Source organism: Euprymna scolopes, chromosome 19, assembly GCF_053919585.1.
Source record: "Euprymna scolopes isolate OS-2025 chromosome 19, ASM5391958v1, whole genome shotgun sequence".
Taxonomy (NCBI): domain Eukaryota; kingdom Metazoa; phylum Mollusca; class Cephalopoda; order Sepiida; family Sepiolidae; genus Euprymna; species Euprymna scolopes.
The window spans coordinates 38,316,614-38,338,110 of NC_136500.1; the positions used below are offsets into that span (position 1 = coordinate 38,316,614).

The 21,497-nt window shown below is 29.5% G+C and overlaps 1 protein-coding gene across 2 annotated transcripts in view; it reads left to right on the top strand.

Annotated features, from left to right (window-relative positions):
* Positions 1-653: 653 nt before the first annotated feature.
* LOC145303536 (homeobox protein Mohawk-like) overlaps positions 654-21,497 on the top strand; it is a 407,111-nt gene continuing 386,267 nt past the window's right edge. For both annotated transcript variants that reach the window (XM_080144999.1, XM_080145000.1), the window contains exon 1: positions 654-677. In XM_080144999.1, coding sequence (XP_080001125.1) covers positions 669-677 — 9 coding nt within the window. In that variant the 5' untranslated portion in view covers positions 654-668. The remainder of the gene's footprint in view (positions 678-21,497) is intronic.

Sequence of the window (21,497 nt, forward strand, 5' to 3'; positions counted from 1 at the left end):
TGAACTGTTGAAAAATTAATGATACAAACAATGAATTATATATATATATATATATATATATATATATATATATATATATATATATGTAAGGTGATATATATATATATATATATATATATATAAGGTGAGAAGGAAAATGTTAACTGATACTCTATATAAACCAAAATGAAATGGTAGAATCGCAATAAAAAGGAAAGGAATAAAAGTTGTTGATACTTGATCAGATAGAGGGAGAGAGGGAGGGAGAGAGAGAGGGAGGGAGAGAGAGGGAGAGAGAGGGAGAGAGAGGGGGGATTATAGGCGATAGAAACAAGCTATAAAAATTCCCCCTCTAATGACCTAGCTTTTTGACTTGTTATACTCAAAGGTCACCACAACGAGGCAAACAATTTTTTAACATGTGTCCGTTTAATATACGCCCTTTACGCTGAAAATGTCATTTAAAACTGAAGCATGACAAGCAGACGGACCGAGCGTCTTTCATCTAAAAAAGAAGTCCGTGTGTGAAACCATTAACGCTCAGACGCCAACATGAGCCATGGGTTCCCACTTTTTCTTTTCATTTAATTTCCTTCAGTGCTTTGATACTGCAAAGGGCGAATTATTTGTTGTGACTTAGTCATAAAGATCTGGCGTCTGGGTACAGTATTCAACATCAAACGTCTTCAATGCTCAAGGTAAGGAAAAAATGCCTGACTTGATTTCATACAGCATTTCATTTAAGCATAAGGTGGAACGATAAATGTGTTGACCTAAAGAAAACAACACTTCAACCTTAATTAAAAACTTTTATTTAAAAAAATCAATTCAACTAACTTGATTATGTAGTAGAGCTGACATCTAATCAATGTAGCCACCTTCAGCCTCAATCGCCGGCTTGATATGGGTTCAGAACTGAGAGCATGCCTTTTCCACAAGCGCCAGCGAGAGCTCGGCGAATACTCGGCGGATGGCGGCGATCAGGCTGGCTTTGATGTTGTGAGAGGTCATATTGGTGACGTTCTCGACGTATAACCAAACGAAGTAGTCCAGCGGGTTCAGGTCGGGGGAAGGAGGGGGTGGACCAGTGAGATAAGGGTACAAAGTCGTAGCACTCCTTCTGAAGAAAAGCTTGGATCTCTTTGGACTTGTGCGCCCGCGCCGAGTCCTGTTGCCATAGTCTGAATCTACCAGCAGCCGTCTGATTCTTCAAGGGCATGGCCACACTCTTCAGCACATCCAGGTACACTTTGGTGTTGACTTTCAAGTCAATTTCGAAGATGTGAGGGGCATTATGTGGCCCTCACTTGAAACCACATCAAAGAGACCGTGGCCGCAAATCTCGTTGAGCTGTGCCTTCAAATATTTGAACCGTGCGAATTTGCATTTTGAGGGTGCTGGCAATGGTCCTGTTGTCATAACTTTGATCGGTAGAGAGCAAGAGTTGTACGGCAGGGCATCTTCGATCTCGCTCGTAGAACATTGTGTCACTTTCAAACATGATAGAAGGCTCTTATCACTTTTGGGATTTGTGCACAAGTAGCCAACTAGCAGATGGTCTGCAAAAAACAAACTGTTTTTCACCAAACTGAAATGAAATCATATCGCCTTTTCTAGAGCGAGAATTTTATCGTTCCAAACTGTATAAAATCCAAATGATACAAAAGAAACACTCACTTGCACGGATCCGTCTTTTTTTTTTTTTTTTTTTTTTTTTTTTACACCGAACAAGCCTTCTTTTTTATTTACACATACACGAACACTGCTAGCAGGCACATCCAGTGTTACCCGGGAATGAATGAAGACATAAAACTTGAACACCATATGAAAATATTTAATTTTAATAAAAGAAAATTAACAAAAAATTAAAAATAGAAAAACATTTTTACTTTGCGATCCTATATCTATCCGATATATTCCCATATGGTAAATAGGATTCTAAACTCCCAGCCATCTCTCTCTTGCTCTCTGTCTGTCTTTCTCTCTGTACCCCGCTCTCTCTCTCGCTCTCTCTCTCTTTCTCTCTCTTTCGAATCTGGCGGATACCATAATACTTATTTTGCTGCACTTCATCATAACAAATGTCCATAAAAGTATAACACAGATAAGTCCACCAGTAGTTGATGAGAAAAAGTGGAATAGATAGACTGACAGATTAAGAGAAATAAATACATTATGGAAGTAACATTTCAACGTGATAGAGAGATGTACAAAAACGAAATACAACATTTATATGCTCATGAACGCTTCCATGATTGAGTTGAGGAAATAAAATACCAGTACAATATTTAATAAATATATTCGTTGTGTTATATATATATATATATATATATATATATATATATATATATATATATATATATATATATAGATAGATAGATAGATAGATAGATAGATATGTTGTTTATTTGTTTTTGTTAGCGATACTTTTTGAATGAATTCTATTATTTATTCGAAAGTGCATTTTTACCTAAATGTGAGTTGTGAATAATTACATATATATATATATATATATATATATATATATATATATATATATATATATATATATATATATATATATATATATAAAAGCTTATAACTTTTCTTTGTTCGTTTTCAATTGGTGACGTGCAGGGATACAAAATAATATTATTTTAAAAAAAAATAAAAAAACTTTTTTTACAGGTACACAATTTGACCGATCCTTCTTCATCGGTGTAGTGTAATATGGTCAATATATATATATATATATATATATATATATATATATATATATATATATATATATGTGTGAAAATATACATTATTTCCTTATAATATATACCAATCCTTATTTAAGAAGCTCAATGTAATTACAGAGCAATATAATGAATGAATGACAAAAGTCTATCTTCCAAAGTTCATGATGTTCACTACTTTACAATTCATTCCTTGAATTCAGTTGACATTTACAATTCTTGACAGTATCTGTTTCGCAGCACAGAATCAATTACTTAATTATTATATCAATCTGTGAATCTATTTTGCCCTTGTGCAAACACGTGTAATAGATTATAATTATTGATGTTATTTGGGTAAATATGAGTGAATTTATTATAAATAATAAATTTACTAATTAATAAATAGAACATTTAAGTCATAATATACCTAAATTAATAGATTTTGTTAGTACGAAGAGATGACTTTTGTGACTTTATTTCTAAATTAAAAATGGCGTAATGTAAACAGATTATAAGTTATTTACAGCTTCTACTCCAATTTTCGCATTTTTAATCATGTCAAAACGCACTTTATTTTCCTTTTGATGGCTTCAGTGTTGCTATTTCTTCTGATGAGGTAAGGACAAAATAGATTCACATTGATATAATAATTGATTGATTTTGCTACGAAACAGATACTGTCAAGAATTGTAAATGTCAACTGAATTAAAGGAATAAATTGTAAGATGGTCAACATCATGAACTGTCGAATATATACTTTTGCCATTCATTATATATATATATATATATATATATATATATATATATATATATATATATATATATATATATTGCTTGATCTGTGTCAGTTAATAAATTTTCTTGTGTGTGGCGCATTTGCTCATGTGGCAGAGTACTCGCTTCGCGTGCAAGAAGTATTCGGTTGCCACTAGCTGGAATCGAAACCGAAAGCAAAACTAGCATTCAAAGCTGGTGACTTTACCACTGTACCGATGTGACACGTATATGAACTCATGAAAAAATCAAAATTAAAACTATATTAAGATGAATGTACAAAATCTATAACGATTTTTTCAATTTATACCCATTTTTGACCTCTTTGTATACACACATTCAGTCTTGCTTAACAGCGCACAATCTTATACGTCGACAAACCAACACATTATAAACTATCTGGACAATTTTAAACCATTTTCTAGCCATGTTCTAGCCATTTTTTTTTTTTGCTATGTTCCGCTTTTTGCAAAATATTCATGGAAGAATGTGAGTATTGCTTTTCCAGACAGTAGTGTCGGAAATGGCAACACAAAATCGTGCATAATGAATAACTAACCCATTATAGCTATCTGGACATTTTTTAAACATTTTCTAGCCATTTTCTAGCTGTCTCTCGTTTTGTACGAGATATTCATGAAAGAATATGAGTCCAGTGCCTATCCAGAGTCTGGCGACCATTTTGGAAAATGATGTCGGAAATGACATAAAGCAGCAAACACACTACAGATACTGAAAAGTACTATGGGAATTACTACCTCGATTGATATCCAAATTGTGTCTAGTTCATGGCTAACCATAGCCATCTGGTTATTTTTCTTCCTAGTCATTTTTCTTTCTAGGCATTTTTCTTTCTAGGCATTTTTCTTTAGCTATTTTACCGGCCATTCTTACCTTCTCTCATTTTAATCTTCAAGATTTGCCTAACCCTTTCCTTCCCTAACCCTCTTTCTGTTTCTTTATATTTTCTTCCTTGTCCTTTTCCTTCCACAAATTGAATGTTTTCATGCTTTGAGTATTTACACACGTTTGTCACAATTATTTTAAATCCTTAGCTGAATCCGGTAAAAAAATACGTTTTGCAATATTAATTGACGAAAGTCAGTACGTTTAAAACACACACACACACACACACACACACACACACACACACACACACACACACACACACACACACACACACACACACACAAATCATCTAATGCTGGGAAATTTGACGAGTAATGTTTCCACCTGCACGTGAGAAAGTTACATTTTTTTCAGGTACTTCCCGTGGGGTAGTTCTAAGAGAACCATGAGTTTAAAGTTCTTCAAAATAATTATTTTGTATGGACAGCTTGATATTTGAAAAAAAAAAAATGAGAATGCGTATGATCCCAGTTAAGTCGTCATGTGAGGAGAGCAAGATACAATAAAATAATCGACGGCTGGACGAAGTGCTCGCTCAGAATGGGTTTATGATCATGATTCAGTATTGAACCGGTGCGGAGCGGTCAGGTACAACAAAGCTTCAAAGAAATCAAAAAAGTATTTCTATTATTAATTATTCGCAAAGTGTTCCCACAGGAGTCATCATCAGTACTCTCTTACTGATGAAAAACGGGTGATGTTCCGTGAAACCTGAATGACAACATGTTTTCCCAGATATGTTTTAGAAATGTTTTTAGATAAAGATTGATAATTTGGATTGCTGTTCTCGTCGCGTGTGTTATTCTCACAACGTTTCGTCGTATAGATTCCCGAGTTCGACAATGTGATGTGAGAAAAATATTCAAGACGAAAATAATAGTCCAACAAAATTTCTTTAGATCTCTAGCGCACTTCACTTTTTTATCAACCATTGTAAATTGCGTTGCGTTTTCGCAATAGCCGTTACCAATGATGTTTTCAATACTAACCATTCGTTTTCTCTGGAACCAGAGTTGCAATATCATTGTTTTTTATCGTAGGTGCTCGACTGAGCTCCCATCTATGGCTTCAACTCTCAAACATTCACGGCAAAAATTCGCCTGGCTAAAACCAGTGTAAATAATTTCATTGCTTTCTCTATGTGCCTATGATTAAACGAAACTTCCATGAGCAGATGTTCTTTCCTAGAACTTTTTTGTATGCGGAACACAATACTAGAGGGCTGCTTCCTAGCTGACTACAACAATCAAGTCCAATGTTATCAAATTCCTATTAAGCCGTCGTCTTAATCAAATTCTGTCCAGTTTAAAGCACACAGTTTATTTATTGAGAAAGTCGATTAAAACCGTTAAAAAAAACATTTAGTCTACTCTCTCCTCACTTGTACCGAGCTTATTTGATAGTGGAGTTTTTTGCTCGCGTATCGATTGATAAGGAACATTTTTTATTATCTATTAATAGTATCTATTGAATTGCCATGTCGCAGTTATGAAAACATCCAAAACTTACAAAAAACGATAAAGTAAAATTAAGTATTAAAGAAAATACTTTTCGGAGAAATTAGAACTGTTTAGTTATTTCCCTTGATTTTACGTTGCATGTCACGTGACAAAACAAACATAACCGAAATCATTTTTTCGTTGAATCATGGAAGACTTAACTGATTGTGACATGATAATTAGATAATATTGCTTATTCTTAAAATTGACAAAAAATGTAAGTAGTTATCACTGTTTTTTTAATTAAAAATCAAATAGTCGGCTGTCGGATTTCGCTACAATAACGAAGAAGCACTCTTTCTATCGACCGAACTGTACAATGAACACCCCGCATACTCTTGCAGAATTTGACCCGGATCCTCTGGATTTTCCGTTAATTATGGTTTAGACCGACAGTCACCGAATTAAGCCGATCAATGTAACAGACGCAAACCAGAAAAAATAGAATTACAATAATTTTTTAAAAATACAAAAACCTACTGTAAAGTTATTGAATATATCTTTTTTATATATATTTATATATTTATTTATTTTTCTCAAGAAATGTTGCATCTTGTATTGTTTATTTACTTCTATTTATTTTTTTTTTTGCAAATTTTTTATGAACAGAACTTGTTTTTTTTTTCAAGAAAAGATGAATGTATTTTTTTAATTGTTATGTGAAAGTACATTTTCTTCAAGAAAACTTACGTTTTTTAAGACAATTGGCAGTAAACGGTCTTTTTTTGTAAACAGAAGTGTTTTTATAAGAAAATATGAATGATGTTTTTGAAAACTGTAAATTGTTAGATGGAAGTACGGACAAGTTTTCTTTCAAGAAAATTTGCAAATTAATTTTTGTCAACAAAAAGTAAAATAAATACACAGAAAAATACTCTCATCACCCAAAAAATAATTTAAAATTACGTTTTTATACAGAAAAACAAAAAAAATGTCGATTTAGCGATTCAATATTTGAACAATGCCTGGCTTAATCCAGTGATTGCTGGTCGGGCTCTATCCATAATTGACGGAAAATCCCGAGGATCCAGATAAAATTTTGCAAACTAACAAATTAAACCTAATTGCAAAAATTTCAATATTTGAAGATTTTTAAGGTGTTCTCAGTTTTTAATACAAAGTTCAAGTAAATCGACCCTCCTTATTGGAAACACTCAACGGAAACAGAAATCAAATTTTTGTTTTTTTTTGTTTTTGTTTTTCAAATTTTCGTTTTTTTTTGTTTTTTTTTTTCAATGTTTTCAGCAAATTATTATTGATTAGACACTCATCTACCAGATTCTGCAATAATTCAATATTTGAAGATTTTTAGGAGTCGCTCAGTTTCTTATACAACATAAGTAGAAGTAGACTTTTGTGGTTTCACGATGAAAATTGTTATAACTTAGTGCCCTAATGTTATTTCTTTTTTTAAGTAAAAATAATATTTATGTTTGGATACAAATTCCAAAACTCATTTCACTCTAAATAATTTAGGTGTCTGAAATAGGAATTAATTGCAATTAGTAACATTGTCCTCAAACAATGACAAGCAATTAAACAGACTCTTCAATATACCAGAAGATTTGTATTGGAAACTGAGCACACCTTTAAAGTCATCAAATATTGTTAGGGTTTTTTTGCCTTTTTTTTTTTTGCATTTTCTTTCGGTAGATTTAAATATTGAAAAAAGACGAAAACATATAAGGTGTGTGTGTATTTAAAATCGATTAAATTTTTAAAGATTTTATGTCAAGTGTTTTTAATACTGATTTTTATGAACATATTGATTTTAAAAAAAGAATTAAACATAATAAAAAAAAACGGTTTACTGATATTCTGCAGTCATTTATTATTGTGAAAAGGTGTCTCCATACACTCATCCTACAGCCTAAACAAATTTTAATATTAATATATAATTTAATATTTTATCGATGTCATGTGACCGCTGAATCACCGGCGGTGATAGTTCCCCATATAATAAAATGGCAAATAATGATAAGTAACAAACACACGTTTCTATTTTTATGTATATAGATATATAATGTGTAATTCGGCATACATTCTCATTCACACTGGAGCGAAATATTAGATCATTGGCTCGCTAAATCAGAAGGATGGATCAGAAAATAAACGGCTATGAATTGTCATTGGTGTTTGTTTAAACACACGCACACATGCAAACACACACACACATACACACACATATATATATATATATAAACTTAATTTTCCATTGGTGTTATTAATGATTAGGGCTATGGTAACAGAATATTCTTTTACAGTGTTTTGACTCCCAGTTATATCTCCGACACATCACTCTATATAAAAGCATATACGATATTAACTGACGATAATATGATAAATATTTATTGGTATTTAACTTCCATTTATATATATAAGTTCGGCAGCATTGATTCACTGCTACTACTATTACTTATGGCGAATTTAGAGGAAACAGCAGATAACTACCCCAATGCCTCTGAATTGCTATCATCACTTTTTGTAAGAACAAACATGCAAGGAAATAAAAAGAAAAGCCTAAGAGGTTAATACATCAAAAGCTGACTATCAAATTGAACTGATTTATTACTTGCTTACGCAGTAATTTGTTTGCAACGCTGCATTGCCATTTAGCGTTGTTGGTGGCCGACTGTTTTTTTTTTTTACATTATAACTATATATAAAGTTAGTTTACGTGTATCTATGTATATATTTCTATGTACGCAATAATCTCCTGAACTAATAAACAGATCATTATGAATATATATTCTAGTACACACACAAACACACACATACACACACGTTCACACGCACACACACGCATATACATATATATATATATATATATATATATATATATATATATATATATATATATATATATATATACAGGGTGATCCCCCCAAAACAGAGGACATTCAATTGTTTTTCTGAGCATTTTACAGTCAACGCATATACATATATATATATATATATATATATATATATATATATATATATATATATATATATATATATACAGGGTGATCCCCCAAAACAGAGGACATTCAATTGTTTTTCTGAGCATTTTACAGTCAACGCATATATATATATATATATATATATATATATATATATATACAGGGTGATCCCCCCAAAACAGAGGACATTCAATTGTTTTTCTGAGCATTTTACAGTCAACGGAGAAAAAAAGGACAAAGACCTTATTGTTTTGATGTGATGTTTTGAATATAATAAACTAGTTATGACCAAAGTTCCATTTCATTCGGACAAAACACTAAGAAACAGGTCCTAATTAGAGTTGGGGCTCATTTTTTTTTGTTGGGGGGGTCACCCTGTATATATAGTATTCCATTTAAGGACGTATTTGGCTCGTATACAGATAGAGACTTGCGTCGGTAGTGAGATACCTCTGAAGCGGTAGAATGAGCCAACAATTTTTCCAGGTATATTGGCAACAGATTTGATGTATGTGCTCCATTTCAGTAAAGGTCAGTCCAAGAAGTTTGTCAAGACATTGTGCTTCGCCAAAACGAGATCCATTCATTTCAATTGGCCAGATGGGGGTCAAAGCGATTATGATGAAAAAGAGAGAGGCTTGGGTTTAAATACATTCAAATTAACCAGCTACCTCGTTTTAAATCAGAAGTGAACATCCCAAAGCCAAATATATATTTATTTTTCCTAGGAAACGTATTGGACTGCCCGGGTTGTATGATATCCGTTTTATATGACCTTGAAGCACCATTTAAATAACTTTTAAATAACATTTTCAATATATGTGCTAAAAAGCGAAATATTAGTTTATTAATAGCTGAACATTTTGCATTCATTTCCTCTGATGAAATGAGCCATTATTGAAAAGCCATGGATTAAGGAAATAAATATAATTTTTCTCCATATATTCCTGTTTCAAGCAATAAATTCTTAACTTAAATATATTTGTATATATTTTAACCTACAGAATTTAACTGTAATCATTAGATGTTTTTATTTGTTTTTGTTAGCGATGCTTTCTTGAATGAATTCAACTATTTATACGAAAGCGCATTTTTACCTAATTGCGTGTTGGGAATAATTTTCCCTTTGACCAATTTAGTACCCCCTAAATGGGGAGCGGCATATATATATAATATAATTATCCACTGACACGTGAGAGTGCGTGGTGTTAGGCTTTATGAGTGTGTCGTCGTCTACGACTCCTCTGATGAGTCGTAGACGACGAAACACGTCAGTGGATAATTATATTTTAAAAATAATATATATATATATCTATATATATATATATATATATATATATATATATATATATATATATATATATATATAGAGAGAGAGAGAGAGAGAGAGAGAGAGAGGGAAGAGAGATAGACAGATAGATAGATATGTACAAGATAAACTCATGAACAAATTAACAGAGAATTATGAATGCTAGAACACATCTACTAGGCGTACATTTTGGTAATAAGGAGTATATTTGGTTTAATCGTGTTTTGAATGGAGGGTGTAAACACTTTCTGAAAATATTTCCCGATTTTCAGTTTCTTTAGCCTATTTAAAGTAGTTTTACAAAAGATGGACACAATCTCCCATTTGAAAATTCAGTGTTTTCAAACTTGCCTTAATCACATACCAATTAAGCAAGATCCCCTGAATTTCAGTTTATCATAAGAACTCCTTAAGCTTAGATCTCATATTTTAATATTGTCTAAAATCTAAATGATGTAATGGATTTTATCAATATTGAAATATTGATTCGAGACATTAGGTTTAGCATTATTATGCATTGATATTTATCCTTGAAAGGTGCCATGGAAATGGTGGAAATCTGTCCTGCTTGATTTACCACCAAGGGACGATTATATATATATATATATATATATATATATATATATATATATATATATATATATATATATATATATATATACATATATATATATATATATATATATATAGAGAGAGAGAGAGAGAGAGAGAGAGAGAGAAAGAGTGAGTGAGTGATGTTAGGGTGTATGAGTGTTAACTTCGGTCAAAATCGAACTATTCTTGCTTTAATCGGGTTTCTTAATCATTCCGATACAAAACCTATCTGAGAACACTCTCAGACACATGAAGTACATTTGTATGGATTTCAAAAAATTCGGTCCAGCCGTCTCGTAGACACGTGTTTCACATAGCTGATTCTAGCGAAATTCAGAACCGATATATGGGGAGTCTCAATATTATCTGACACATTTCTAGATAAAAAACATTAAATAACAATTAATTAAAGAAAATATTTTTTTTATTTTTAAAATTTACATAAAATGCCATTTTATTTTAATTAGGTCAAAATGCATTTATATCTGTTTTTATGCATTTTTTAAGGAAATGTTCCCGAATCATTCGATTTCTTTGTGTGGTGATATTGGTTGGCCTGCAAGATCGCCTGATCTAAACCCATGTGATTTTTTCTTGTGAGGATATTTGAAGTCCAAATTATTCAATCACCGCCTTCGATCTCTTGAAGAGTTAAAACGAACTATTTGTTCTCTAAATTGCTGCTATTCCATCCGAAATGTCCCATTGAGTTATTGAAAACTTTCGTTAACGTCAACAATCGTTTGCAATGGCAGCAAATATTAGACCGATTTGATATTTAAAATTGTGCGAAAGAAAATGACATTTTACATACATTTAAAAAAAATAAATAAATATATAAATATTTCCTTTATTTAATTGTTATTTATTTTTTATCAGCAAATGTGTCAGATCATTTTGGGACATTCTGTTTATACTTACATAAGCATTTTTATACAAAAACATATGCTCATGTCCATTTGTATGTAGAAATAATGACGCATCCTTTTATTTTCGTTCATATATACACACGCATCTGCGTCTTCATCTTTTTGATGATGGATTTGAAAGTCTAACCTGAACACTATTTCCTCACAGATAATTCTTTTACACTAATATGAATTTCACAAATGTAATCATTATCTCACATCGCAATAATCCTATGTACAGAAGGTCAGAAAACATTTGTACCGTCGGTTTCAAGCCTAACATAAGGGCGACCAGTTAATGGTAAATTGTAAATAATGCAAATAATAGGCTCTCGTCAGCCATGTTATTTACTATAATAATTATTAAATACCTACAGACACTAGCGTTTCATCCTTTCGGGAATCATCAGTGTGGGGTGTCACGATTAACACCGGTTGATAGATTCGAACCCGGAAATGAAGCTATCTTTGATTCCATTAGCACGGACCATTACCCGTCCGGACACCGTCAGCCGAGAGTAACATTGTTGAAATTTAAACATTAATTTTTAAATGTTTTTTTTTACGTCAGTCAGAGTGATTTAATCATTATATGATGATCTGCGCATGACGTTAAAAACATTTAAAATTAATAAAACAATGTGTTGAATTTATTCATTGAAAAAATCTATTTTTTTAAATAAATTCTTTTTCGCTTTAAAAGAATTTGCTAAAAATGGATTTAAATTTATCGCCATTTGTTTATTTGTATTTTTTTTCATTTTATTTATAATGTGATCTAAAACTTTTCCACTACCGTGGAATTTCCACGAGTTCTGTTAGTTATCATTGAAATAGTTTTTTAACGCGTTTCAGACGTATTTCAGAAAGTATTCAAACTGTAAATTATTTAAAATGCATTTAAAATGTATAGAAAATTATTACAATGATCTAAATAATTTAAAAAATTAAAAATCAAAATACGAGATAATAAAATAATTAAAATAAAATAAACAGTTGGTCTCCAGCATATATATATATATATATATATATATATATATATATATATATATATATATATATATATATATATATACGACTGTATTTACATAAAGAATAATAAAAAAATATAATTTGCTCTCTTAGATTAAGCACTATCAACGACTCTTGTTGAAATTCAATTATTCAAGTTTTGGATATCTTTCTACTTGGAAATGAAGATTAGGTAACTTTCTGCCTGATACTAATGAAGATTAGGTATCTGTCTGCCTGATGCTAAAATTATTCTATTAATGTACTTTTGTACTATCTTTCAATGTTCAATTAAAATGTGTTCTTTTATGTATTACTTATTGATGCCATTACATTATAGAACCATCCACGTTGTTTAATTGTGCTTGAATTTTCGATAAGCGCTGGTTCAAGAAACAACGTTGAGGTTTCTATAATGTAGCGCCATTAATAAGCACACTTCTATAATTTAATTATAGACACAGGTTAATCCTCCCACACCATAGAAACACCTCCTATAATAATTAATACATATCATCTCAATCAAGAAATTATATAACAAAAACACACTCATTTCATTTTAGTTACACGCCTATATTTGAATTTAAACGGACATATTTTTCCAGAAATAATATGAATTACGTTATATCTTTTGAAAATATTTTTACGGCTATATGACGTTATTAAAAATCTCCCTCCCTTCAACAACGCAAGGTCCCCCACTTCTTTTGAATTTCTAACGACTTTTTCGGTTTCTAAAATGGAACAGCGCCACAGTTTTCACAAGAAAATTTTCAAATATTTTTACTGGTGCTTTTGTTTTCTTAATTTCATTCATCTGAAGGATGTTTTGAAATAAAGACGAAACGTTGATTAACACATAACTCGGTTTGTTCCTTTTTATTTCTCTATTTCGTCCGAATACTATTTCAATTATTCTCACATATTTATATATATATATATATATATATATATATATATATATATATATATATATATATATATAATCTCTCTCTCTCTCTCTCTCTATATATATATATATATATATATATATATATATATATGTATATATATAAAGTCAAAGATCTTACTTGAAAACAAAAAAGTTAAGCAGAGGGAATATCCATTCGTGTGTAATCACCTTTATTCCCTCTGCTTAACTTTTTTTTGTTTTCAAGTAAGATCTTTGACTTACTTGTTGTTTCATAAAATACTTCTGCATGCAAAATTCGATCCCGCATTTTGCTAATTCCTACCCTCTGATGAGAAGGAATGTATTTCTTCGAAACTCCGCGGATTAAGGACTATCCATTTATCTAGTGTATCCTTTTCAGATTAAATATGTTTTTAACCCATTTCAAAGTGTTTTTTAACATATTTTATTAACTGTTTGCTCATATTATAAGCTCTATTTCCTATTTGGTTTTATCGAGCTTTTATATCTGGCTGAGATAATTTTATAAATATTAATTCTTTAATATTTATGATTTACTTTAATTTTACCATCTTGGATCATTTTGGTAAATTCAATTGTAATTTTCATTTTATGTATATATATATATATATATATATATATATATATATATATATATATATATATATATATATATATGCGTGAGACCAACTGTGTATTTTATTTTAATTATTTTATTATCACGTATTTTGATTTTTAATTTTTATAATTATTTAGATCATTGTAATAATTTTCTATACATTTTAAATGCATTTTAAATAATTTACATTTTGAATACTTTCTGAAATACGTCTGAAACGCGTTAAAAACTATTTCAATGATTTAGACAAATCATTACAATGATCTCAATAATTAAAAAAATAAAAATAAAAATACCAAATAATAAAATAATTTAAAGAAAATACCTAACAATTGCTTGTGACCTCACTCATTTAAATATACATCTTTCTCTTGTTGGGATCTCTTAACTCATTTAATAAATATATACATATATATATATATATATATATATATATATATATATATATATATGTAAGTAGATTTTTGGTACAGCAAAATGGAAGGAGAAATTTCAGAGGAAACATAATTTAATTAAATACCAAAAAAAACACAAGAAATGGGTAGGTGAAATTATTAAAATATCCTTAAGGCCTTATCGTCTGACCCTCTAAGAGGAAACGTCAGAATGATAAATTAAAAACTAAGAAACGAATGAGGGAAGAAGGGAATTTTTGGTTTCAGTTGGAAGAACAGTGAAAAAAAAAAAAAAAAAAAAAAAAAAAAAAAAAAAAATTAATTTCACCTGCCCATTTCTTGTGTTTTTTTTGGTATTTAATTAAATTATGTTTCCTCTGATATATATATATATATATATATATATATATATATATATATATATATATATATATATATATATATATATATATATATATATATATATATATATATATATATATATATGAACCTGTAATCGTTATCAGGGATAAGATTAAATACAATAATCGCTATTATTTTTTTCCTACTGATTTTTTCATGTCTAATTATAAACGTTCTTAAGTCGGTTTTTTATTTTGTATAATCTTATATTTGTATAATGACGGCTTTTTCTTCTTCCGATGAGAAGAATTTAGCTTTGTATTGCCGTAGCCTAATGAGTTTTTTCTATTGTTTTTAAGCATCCGCAGCCTTACTGGTCTGATGATACAATAAAGTTCTATGTAACTATCATCATAATTTTCCCTGTAATTATACATATATATATATATATATATATATATATATATATATATATATATATATATATATATATATATATAAAGGCTTCAGTCTTGACAGACTGTGGATACCCAGGATAAGAGTACCTGCGCGTGAATTTATTGTGGCAAGAGTTGCGCAATCTACAACCACACCTCTCCTGATTCGACATTGTTGAATACCAGTGGCAAGTGGAGGTTCAGGACGACTTGAAATAATGCCGAGATAAGCGGAAGAGCTTAAGTATTGAAAGCGAAGGCTACTATCCATTTGTTTGTAAACAGACTATTATTGCAAGTACTGTGAAGTGATGGGCAAGTGTTGATTTATTAGACACTTGATGATTTTTTTATTTTTTTTTACATAGTACTTCACCACTTATCAAGGCCGATAGGCCACTCAAGGATAAGGGTTAAAGAGTGTAGAGTAGTCAAAAGGACAATATAGTAATCGATAGTAATGGAAGTTCGGTAAATTTGTTAACTTAAGTGGAACGGCTCATCAGAAACTTTTTCACGTTGGACTTGAAGATATATTGATATTATTATTAACGAGCGCCGATTCATGTCAAGTGGTTAGAACTGTCAGCTGTCAACGTGATGGCTGTAGGTTCGATTAGGCACACTGATGAGTTGTGATATAAAGAAACAGTACAGTATATGGATGACTATATATATATATATATATATGTATGTATGTATTTGTGTGCGCGTGTGTGTATATGTGTGTATATATATATATATGTGTGTGTGTGTATATATATATATATATATATATATATATATATATATGTATATGTATGTATATGCGTGTGTGATAAATTCAAAATTATTATTATGGCATAATGATAAATACCCTACATGATCTAATAGTGCTTAATACTAGAATGTTTATTGGTATTTGTGGGTAATTTGATTTCCGTTAACAAATCGAGATTTCGAACTGTTATTATAATTGTTTTTATTTCGAAACCCACCCTTGTATTCTACTTCCAGTAATTTTCATTTTTTCAAATTTCTTTTGATATTTTTCAATTTCTCACTCATAGACAATCCGAAATATATTTTATATTTTGGCTGTTCAAGTGATGCAAAAAAAAAAAAGAAAAAAAAGTTAAACAACTTTTACAAATAAGCAAAAAAAAATCATAAATATTTAATCTTACTTCATGCAGATTACTGAGTTATTATAAACAGAAATACGGCAGGTATTAAGCATAAAGTTAAATTCCTTTAAAACGATGAAGTCAAAACAGAAACAAAAAACTGAGGAATGTGTATGTGAATTTCATGTTATTTCTAAACAGTTCACTTCTTGTAAGTAAAAAAAAAAAAAATACTCGAACTGATATCAAAACCTAAACACAGTGAGTAAAGTACTAAAACCTTTGGGCCAGCTTCATACGATTTTAAAAGTGTTTTCAAACCTACTTATTTTTAACATAATGAATCTGTCATCTGAACCATTCACGCACGCGTATTCGTGAAACAGTAAACACATAAAAATCCGACGACTTCCACGTGCCAATTTTTCAATGTTGACCCCCTAGCAGCCCGTTCCTACCGATAATAACCGATTAAAAACTTTTCCACATATCTGAATATCCTATATACCAAATTTCAAGTCTGTAGATAAAAAATTCGCTGAGTATATAGGTTGAGAAATATCCTCACACACATTCTTCCTCTCACCCCCTATATATATATATATATATATATATATATATATATATATATAGAGAGAGAGAGAGAGAGAGAGAGAGAGAAATTGAAAAGGAACGAAGAGAAGTAACAAATATAAGTTCGTTCCAAACTTGAATAATGTCTTTTTTGCCGCCAAAATGATTTCGTGATTAAATGCTACTAAACAAAATATCCTTTCTTATATTTTTCAAGCCCGACAGATGCCAGCAACTTAGCGTTTGATTTGCTAACGTGCTTAGTCGTTAAATGGAGGGTAGAAAATTTATAGACTATGGTGTCCTGTCATGTCGGCACTTTTATGAATCGGCCCATTTTTTTTTTTTTTTACTCTTGCGCATTAAGTTCAAATTCGCAAATCGAGAGGAGAGTGGCATTTTTGCATCTCTTGTACTGGCGTTTCATTTTATTGTTTTCCTTTTTTCATAAATGTCGGTTATAAATGGCGTAAAAATTAATGTTAAGATGAATTAAATTAATAGGGAACAATACAAATGTATATAAAAAAAGTGAGGATCAAGTTAGAGAGAATAAACAGAGAATAAGGACAGTAAAAAAAGACAAAAAAGAAAGTGAAGATTATGGCGATTGAACAAATCAGACACGAGTTTGAAAAGGAGAGCCTAAGGAAAAGAAAAATTGAAAAAATGATAGACATCAAGAAAAGAGAAAACAGAATTTTACATTGCAGTAAATAAGAAAAAAAAGAAAGAAAACTATATAATCTAATATATAAAGTAAAGTCAGCTCGTATTATTTGGATTTTCGGAATACTGTTCTCATTTTAAGTGTTATTTCCACAACGTTTTGGTTAATTACAACTTTATCCATTACGCCACGAGTACTTGCAAAGTGGATAAAGTACTTGATAAAATTCAGTTGTACGTTATACTCTTCTAGATGTTGAAGGTTCAATCCTCAGTGCGGGCGACACTCAAAATACAATTGCGAATTACTTAGAAATTCTATCCAACCATAGCTGAGGAAATGAGAACATGCTAACCCCGTGGATTAAATTAAGGTTTCCGTTCGAGAGAAAGATTTCCGAATTTGACAGGAAGATTATCAAGTTCGACAAGCTACACCGGAAGACGTTTAGAGGTTACATCGGCCAAAACGTTGTGTTAATAACACTCAAGGTGAGAACAGTAGTCCGAAAATCCAAATAAAAGAAATTACAAACTTTATTTCAAAAATTCAGAAGTCAGTCCCTTTATCATTTCTTGGTCATCAATAACTTTCTTCCTACAAAATTGATATTCTGCTTTGTCAAGTTTATCAATTTTTCCGGTGAATCATAACAGAATGTAATTAAGAATAAAACCTGTTTTCTATTTAATTGGAATTCATTATTGAAATGAGTATTATCTATTAATTCATTTATTGCTGACTATTATCCTCATCTTTTCTTAATTGTTTCACGACATTTCGGCGAATTATTCTTTCGGGGCCCATGGCGCAGTGGATAGAGACGTTGAATCTCTACGGCTCCAGGTGAGAATTGTCTAAAGATAGCAGTTTCAATCCTACCCAAATCCGTCCAGAGGCTTACTTGGCCAAAACGTGGTGAGACGATACCGACTATGGATGGCAGTAATTGCTGAGAATGCAGTTAGGAGATTCGGAGTTCCTATCTCGGCGCGGTTATCACCTGACGAAGGCCAGAGGAATTGTTGGCCGAAACGTCGTGAAATAACAACTAAGAAAGATGAGGATAATAGTCCGCAATAAATAAATTAATAAAACCGGGTTTGTTTTACTATTGGTTCTTTTCTTTTTCTATTATTATTATTATTATTATTATTATTATTATTATTATTATTATTATTAATAATAATAATAATAATAATAATAACAATAATATATATATATATATATATATATATATATATATATATATATATATATATATATATATTAGTATATGTGTGCTAGTATCGTTCTAATACATAAATTTATGTGTACGCTTTACTATAAGACTGGATTAAAATATTATTATTATTATTATTATTATTATTATTATTATTATTATTATTATTATTATTACTATTAATATTTTTATTATTACTATTATTATTTTTATTGTTGTTATTATTTTTATTTTATTATTTTATTGCTATTATTATTATTTAAACTTTTATTATTATTATTATAATTAATTTTATTGTTGTTGTTATTATTATCATTAATAATGGTTATAACAATAATATTATTAGAATTATTTTAATTATAACCATCACATTTTAATTATTACTATATCTATTTACCATTATTTTTATTTCCTCTATTATTATCATTATTATTATTATTATTATTATTATTATTATTATTATTATTATTATTATTATTATTATTATTATTATTATCAGAATTTTAAAATATAATATTATTTTTACTGTTCAACACATTTGTTTCAGTTTCTAAACATTTATTATAAATATTGAAATCAATTGCGTCTTGTTTTTTGCCCGTTGAAATGTACGCAAATGCGTTGACAAAATTTAGAAAGAAATTATTAATGCAATATTCGTCTTACAAAAAGGTAAAATAATTCAAATAAACTCTTTAGAAAATTATTGAAAGAAATAAACGCAACCCAAAATACAGTTTTTTTTCAACGTCTTTCATTTATATTTCGATACTTTTTTTGTAATCAGGAACGGAAGACCGATTCAAATATAAAAAATAAAATATTAAACATAAAAATCAACAACGCCATTTTTATGCTTAAAAGAAAAAAAACCATAACTCTGAAATTCCTATTTGAGAAGCATACGTAGACATTTTAACATTATATATATATATATATATATATATATATATATATATATATATATATATACACATATATATGTATGTATATATGTGTGTGTGTGTCTATGTAGGCGTGTATGTGTGTGTAGGTGTGTAGAATAGTGGATCTCTCTCTCTCTCTCTCTCTCTCTCTCTCTCTCTCTCTCTCTCTCTCTATATATATATATATATATATATATATATATATATATATATATATATATATATACCCACACTTAGAAATAGATGTGTGTATATATATATATATATATTTAATAATATATTTATATATATATTTATATCTTTATATTTATATATATATATATATTTATATATATATATAATTTAGTACCTCGACATTTCGACGTTAAAAGAAAATATCGAAAATATTTATGGGATTTAAATTTTACCATTTCATAAACGTCATATTGATATTATTATACAATCGATTATTATTATAATTATTACAAATATTGCCTAAATAAATTATCTTTCCCTTATTACAAATATTGCCTAAATAAATTATCTTTCTAAAATTTAAATGATTTTTTACCTTATTTAATAGAGAAAAAATATCAAAAAATAAAAGGGAGGAGATAAGCGAAAAAATTGCAAAACGTAAAAATTATTATAATTTCTGTGGTATTACATATGATTTAATAAAAAAACACTATCAGCACAAAAATCTGTATATATTTTTAACATATCACAAATTACATATTAAATTGCCTTTAACATAGCATATACATATTGGATATTCAACTGACTTTTACATCTTACATGTATATTTAACTGTTGTAACGTTTATATCAGATATTTCACTTTATTTAACATATTCCAAATTATACATGCATTTAATTTTTAATAAATTCCATACGTAATATTGAATAACCTTTCACATATTACGTATTAAACACTCAACTCTTTTGACATAATTGTAACATTAAGCATTTAATTGTTTTTCAGCATATTACATATTTTATATTTAATTGCTTTTAACATGTTATATTGTAGGTATTCAATTGTGCTTAACATACTACATAAGATATTCAGCTGTTTTAGCAGAAATATTGCAATATTTAAGATATTCATCTGCCTTTAACATATTAGATGTTTAATTAATTGTAATACATTATATGAATAACGCGTCGAATGTTGTCTTCCATATGATCTATTGTGTCTGGTTTATCAGCGTAGCCATAGGACTTTCCATATCCTTAAAGAAAATAATCTAATGGAGTTAGAACGAACGAACGAGATGGCAACTGAGGTGCTGTTTTCGTGAAATTATTCATTCGTCAAATGTAAATTTTTTGTTCATCAAACGTAAATAAAATAAATTTTCCCAATTTGCAAATGCTGCATGTATGTCAATCGCAAGCCGATATTGAATGTTATCATATTGGATTTATCTCTTTTTACTATTAGGTCCCATGTGACTAGGGACAGACTTCTCTTTGGACTACTGCCCTGTCCGGATAAAAACAATTTTCATTATTTCAGCTCTTTTGAAAACTTTCCAATCCGATTATATGCATCGTCACGCTGGACTTATTTTAGAACACATTCTATCTAAAGAACTATTTTGCATTTTGGATCAACTTGAGAGGAGTTTCATTCAAGCTGAAATATTATGCGCGGTTTGTTTTTATATTAGTTTTTTTACATAC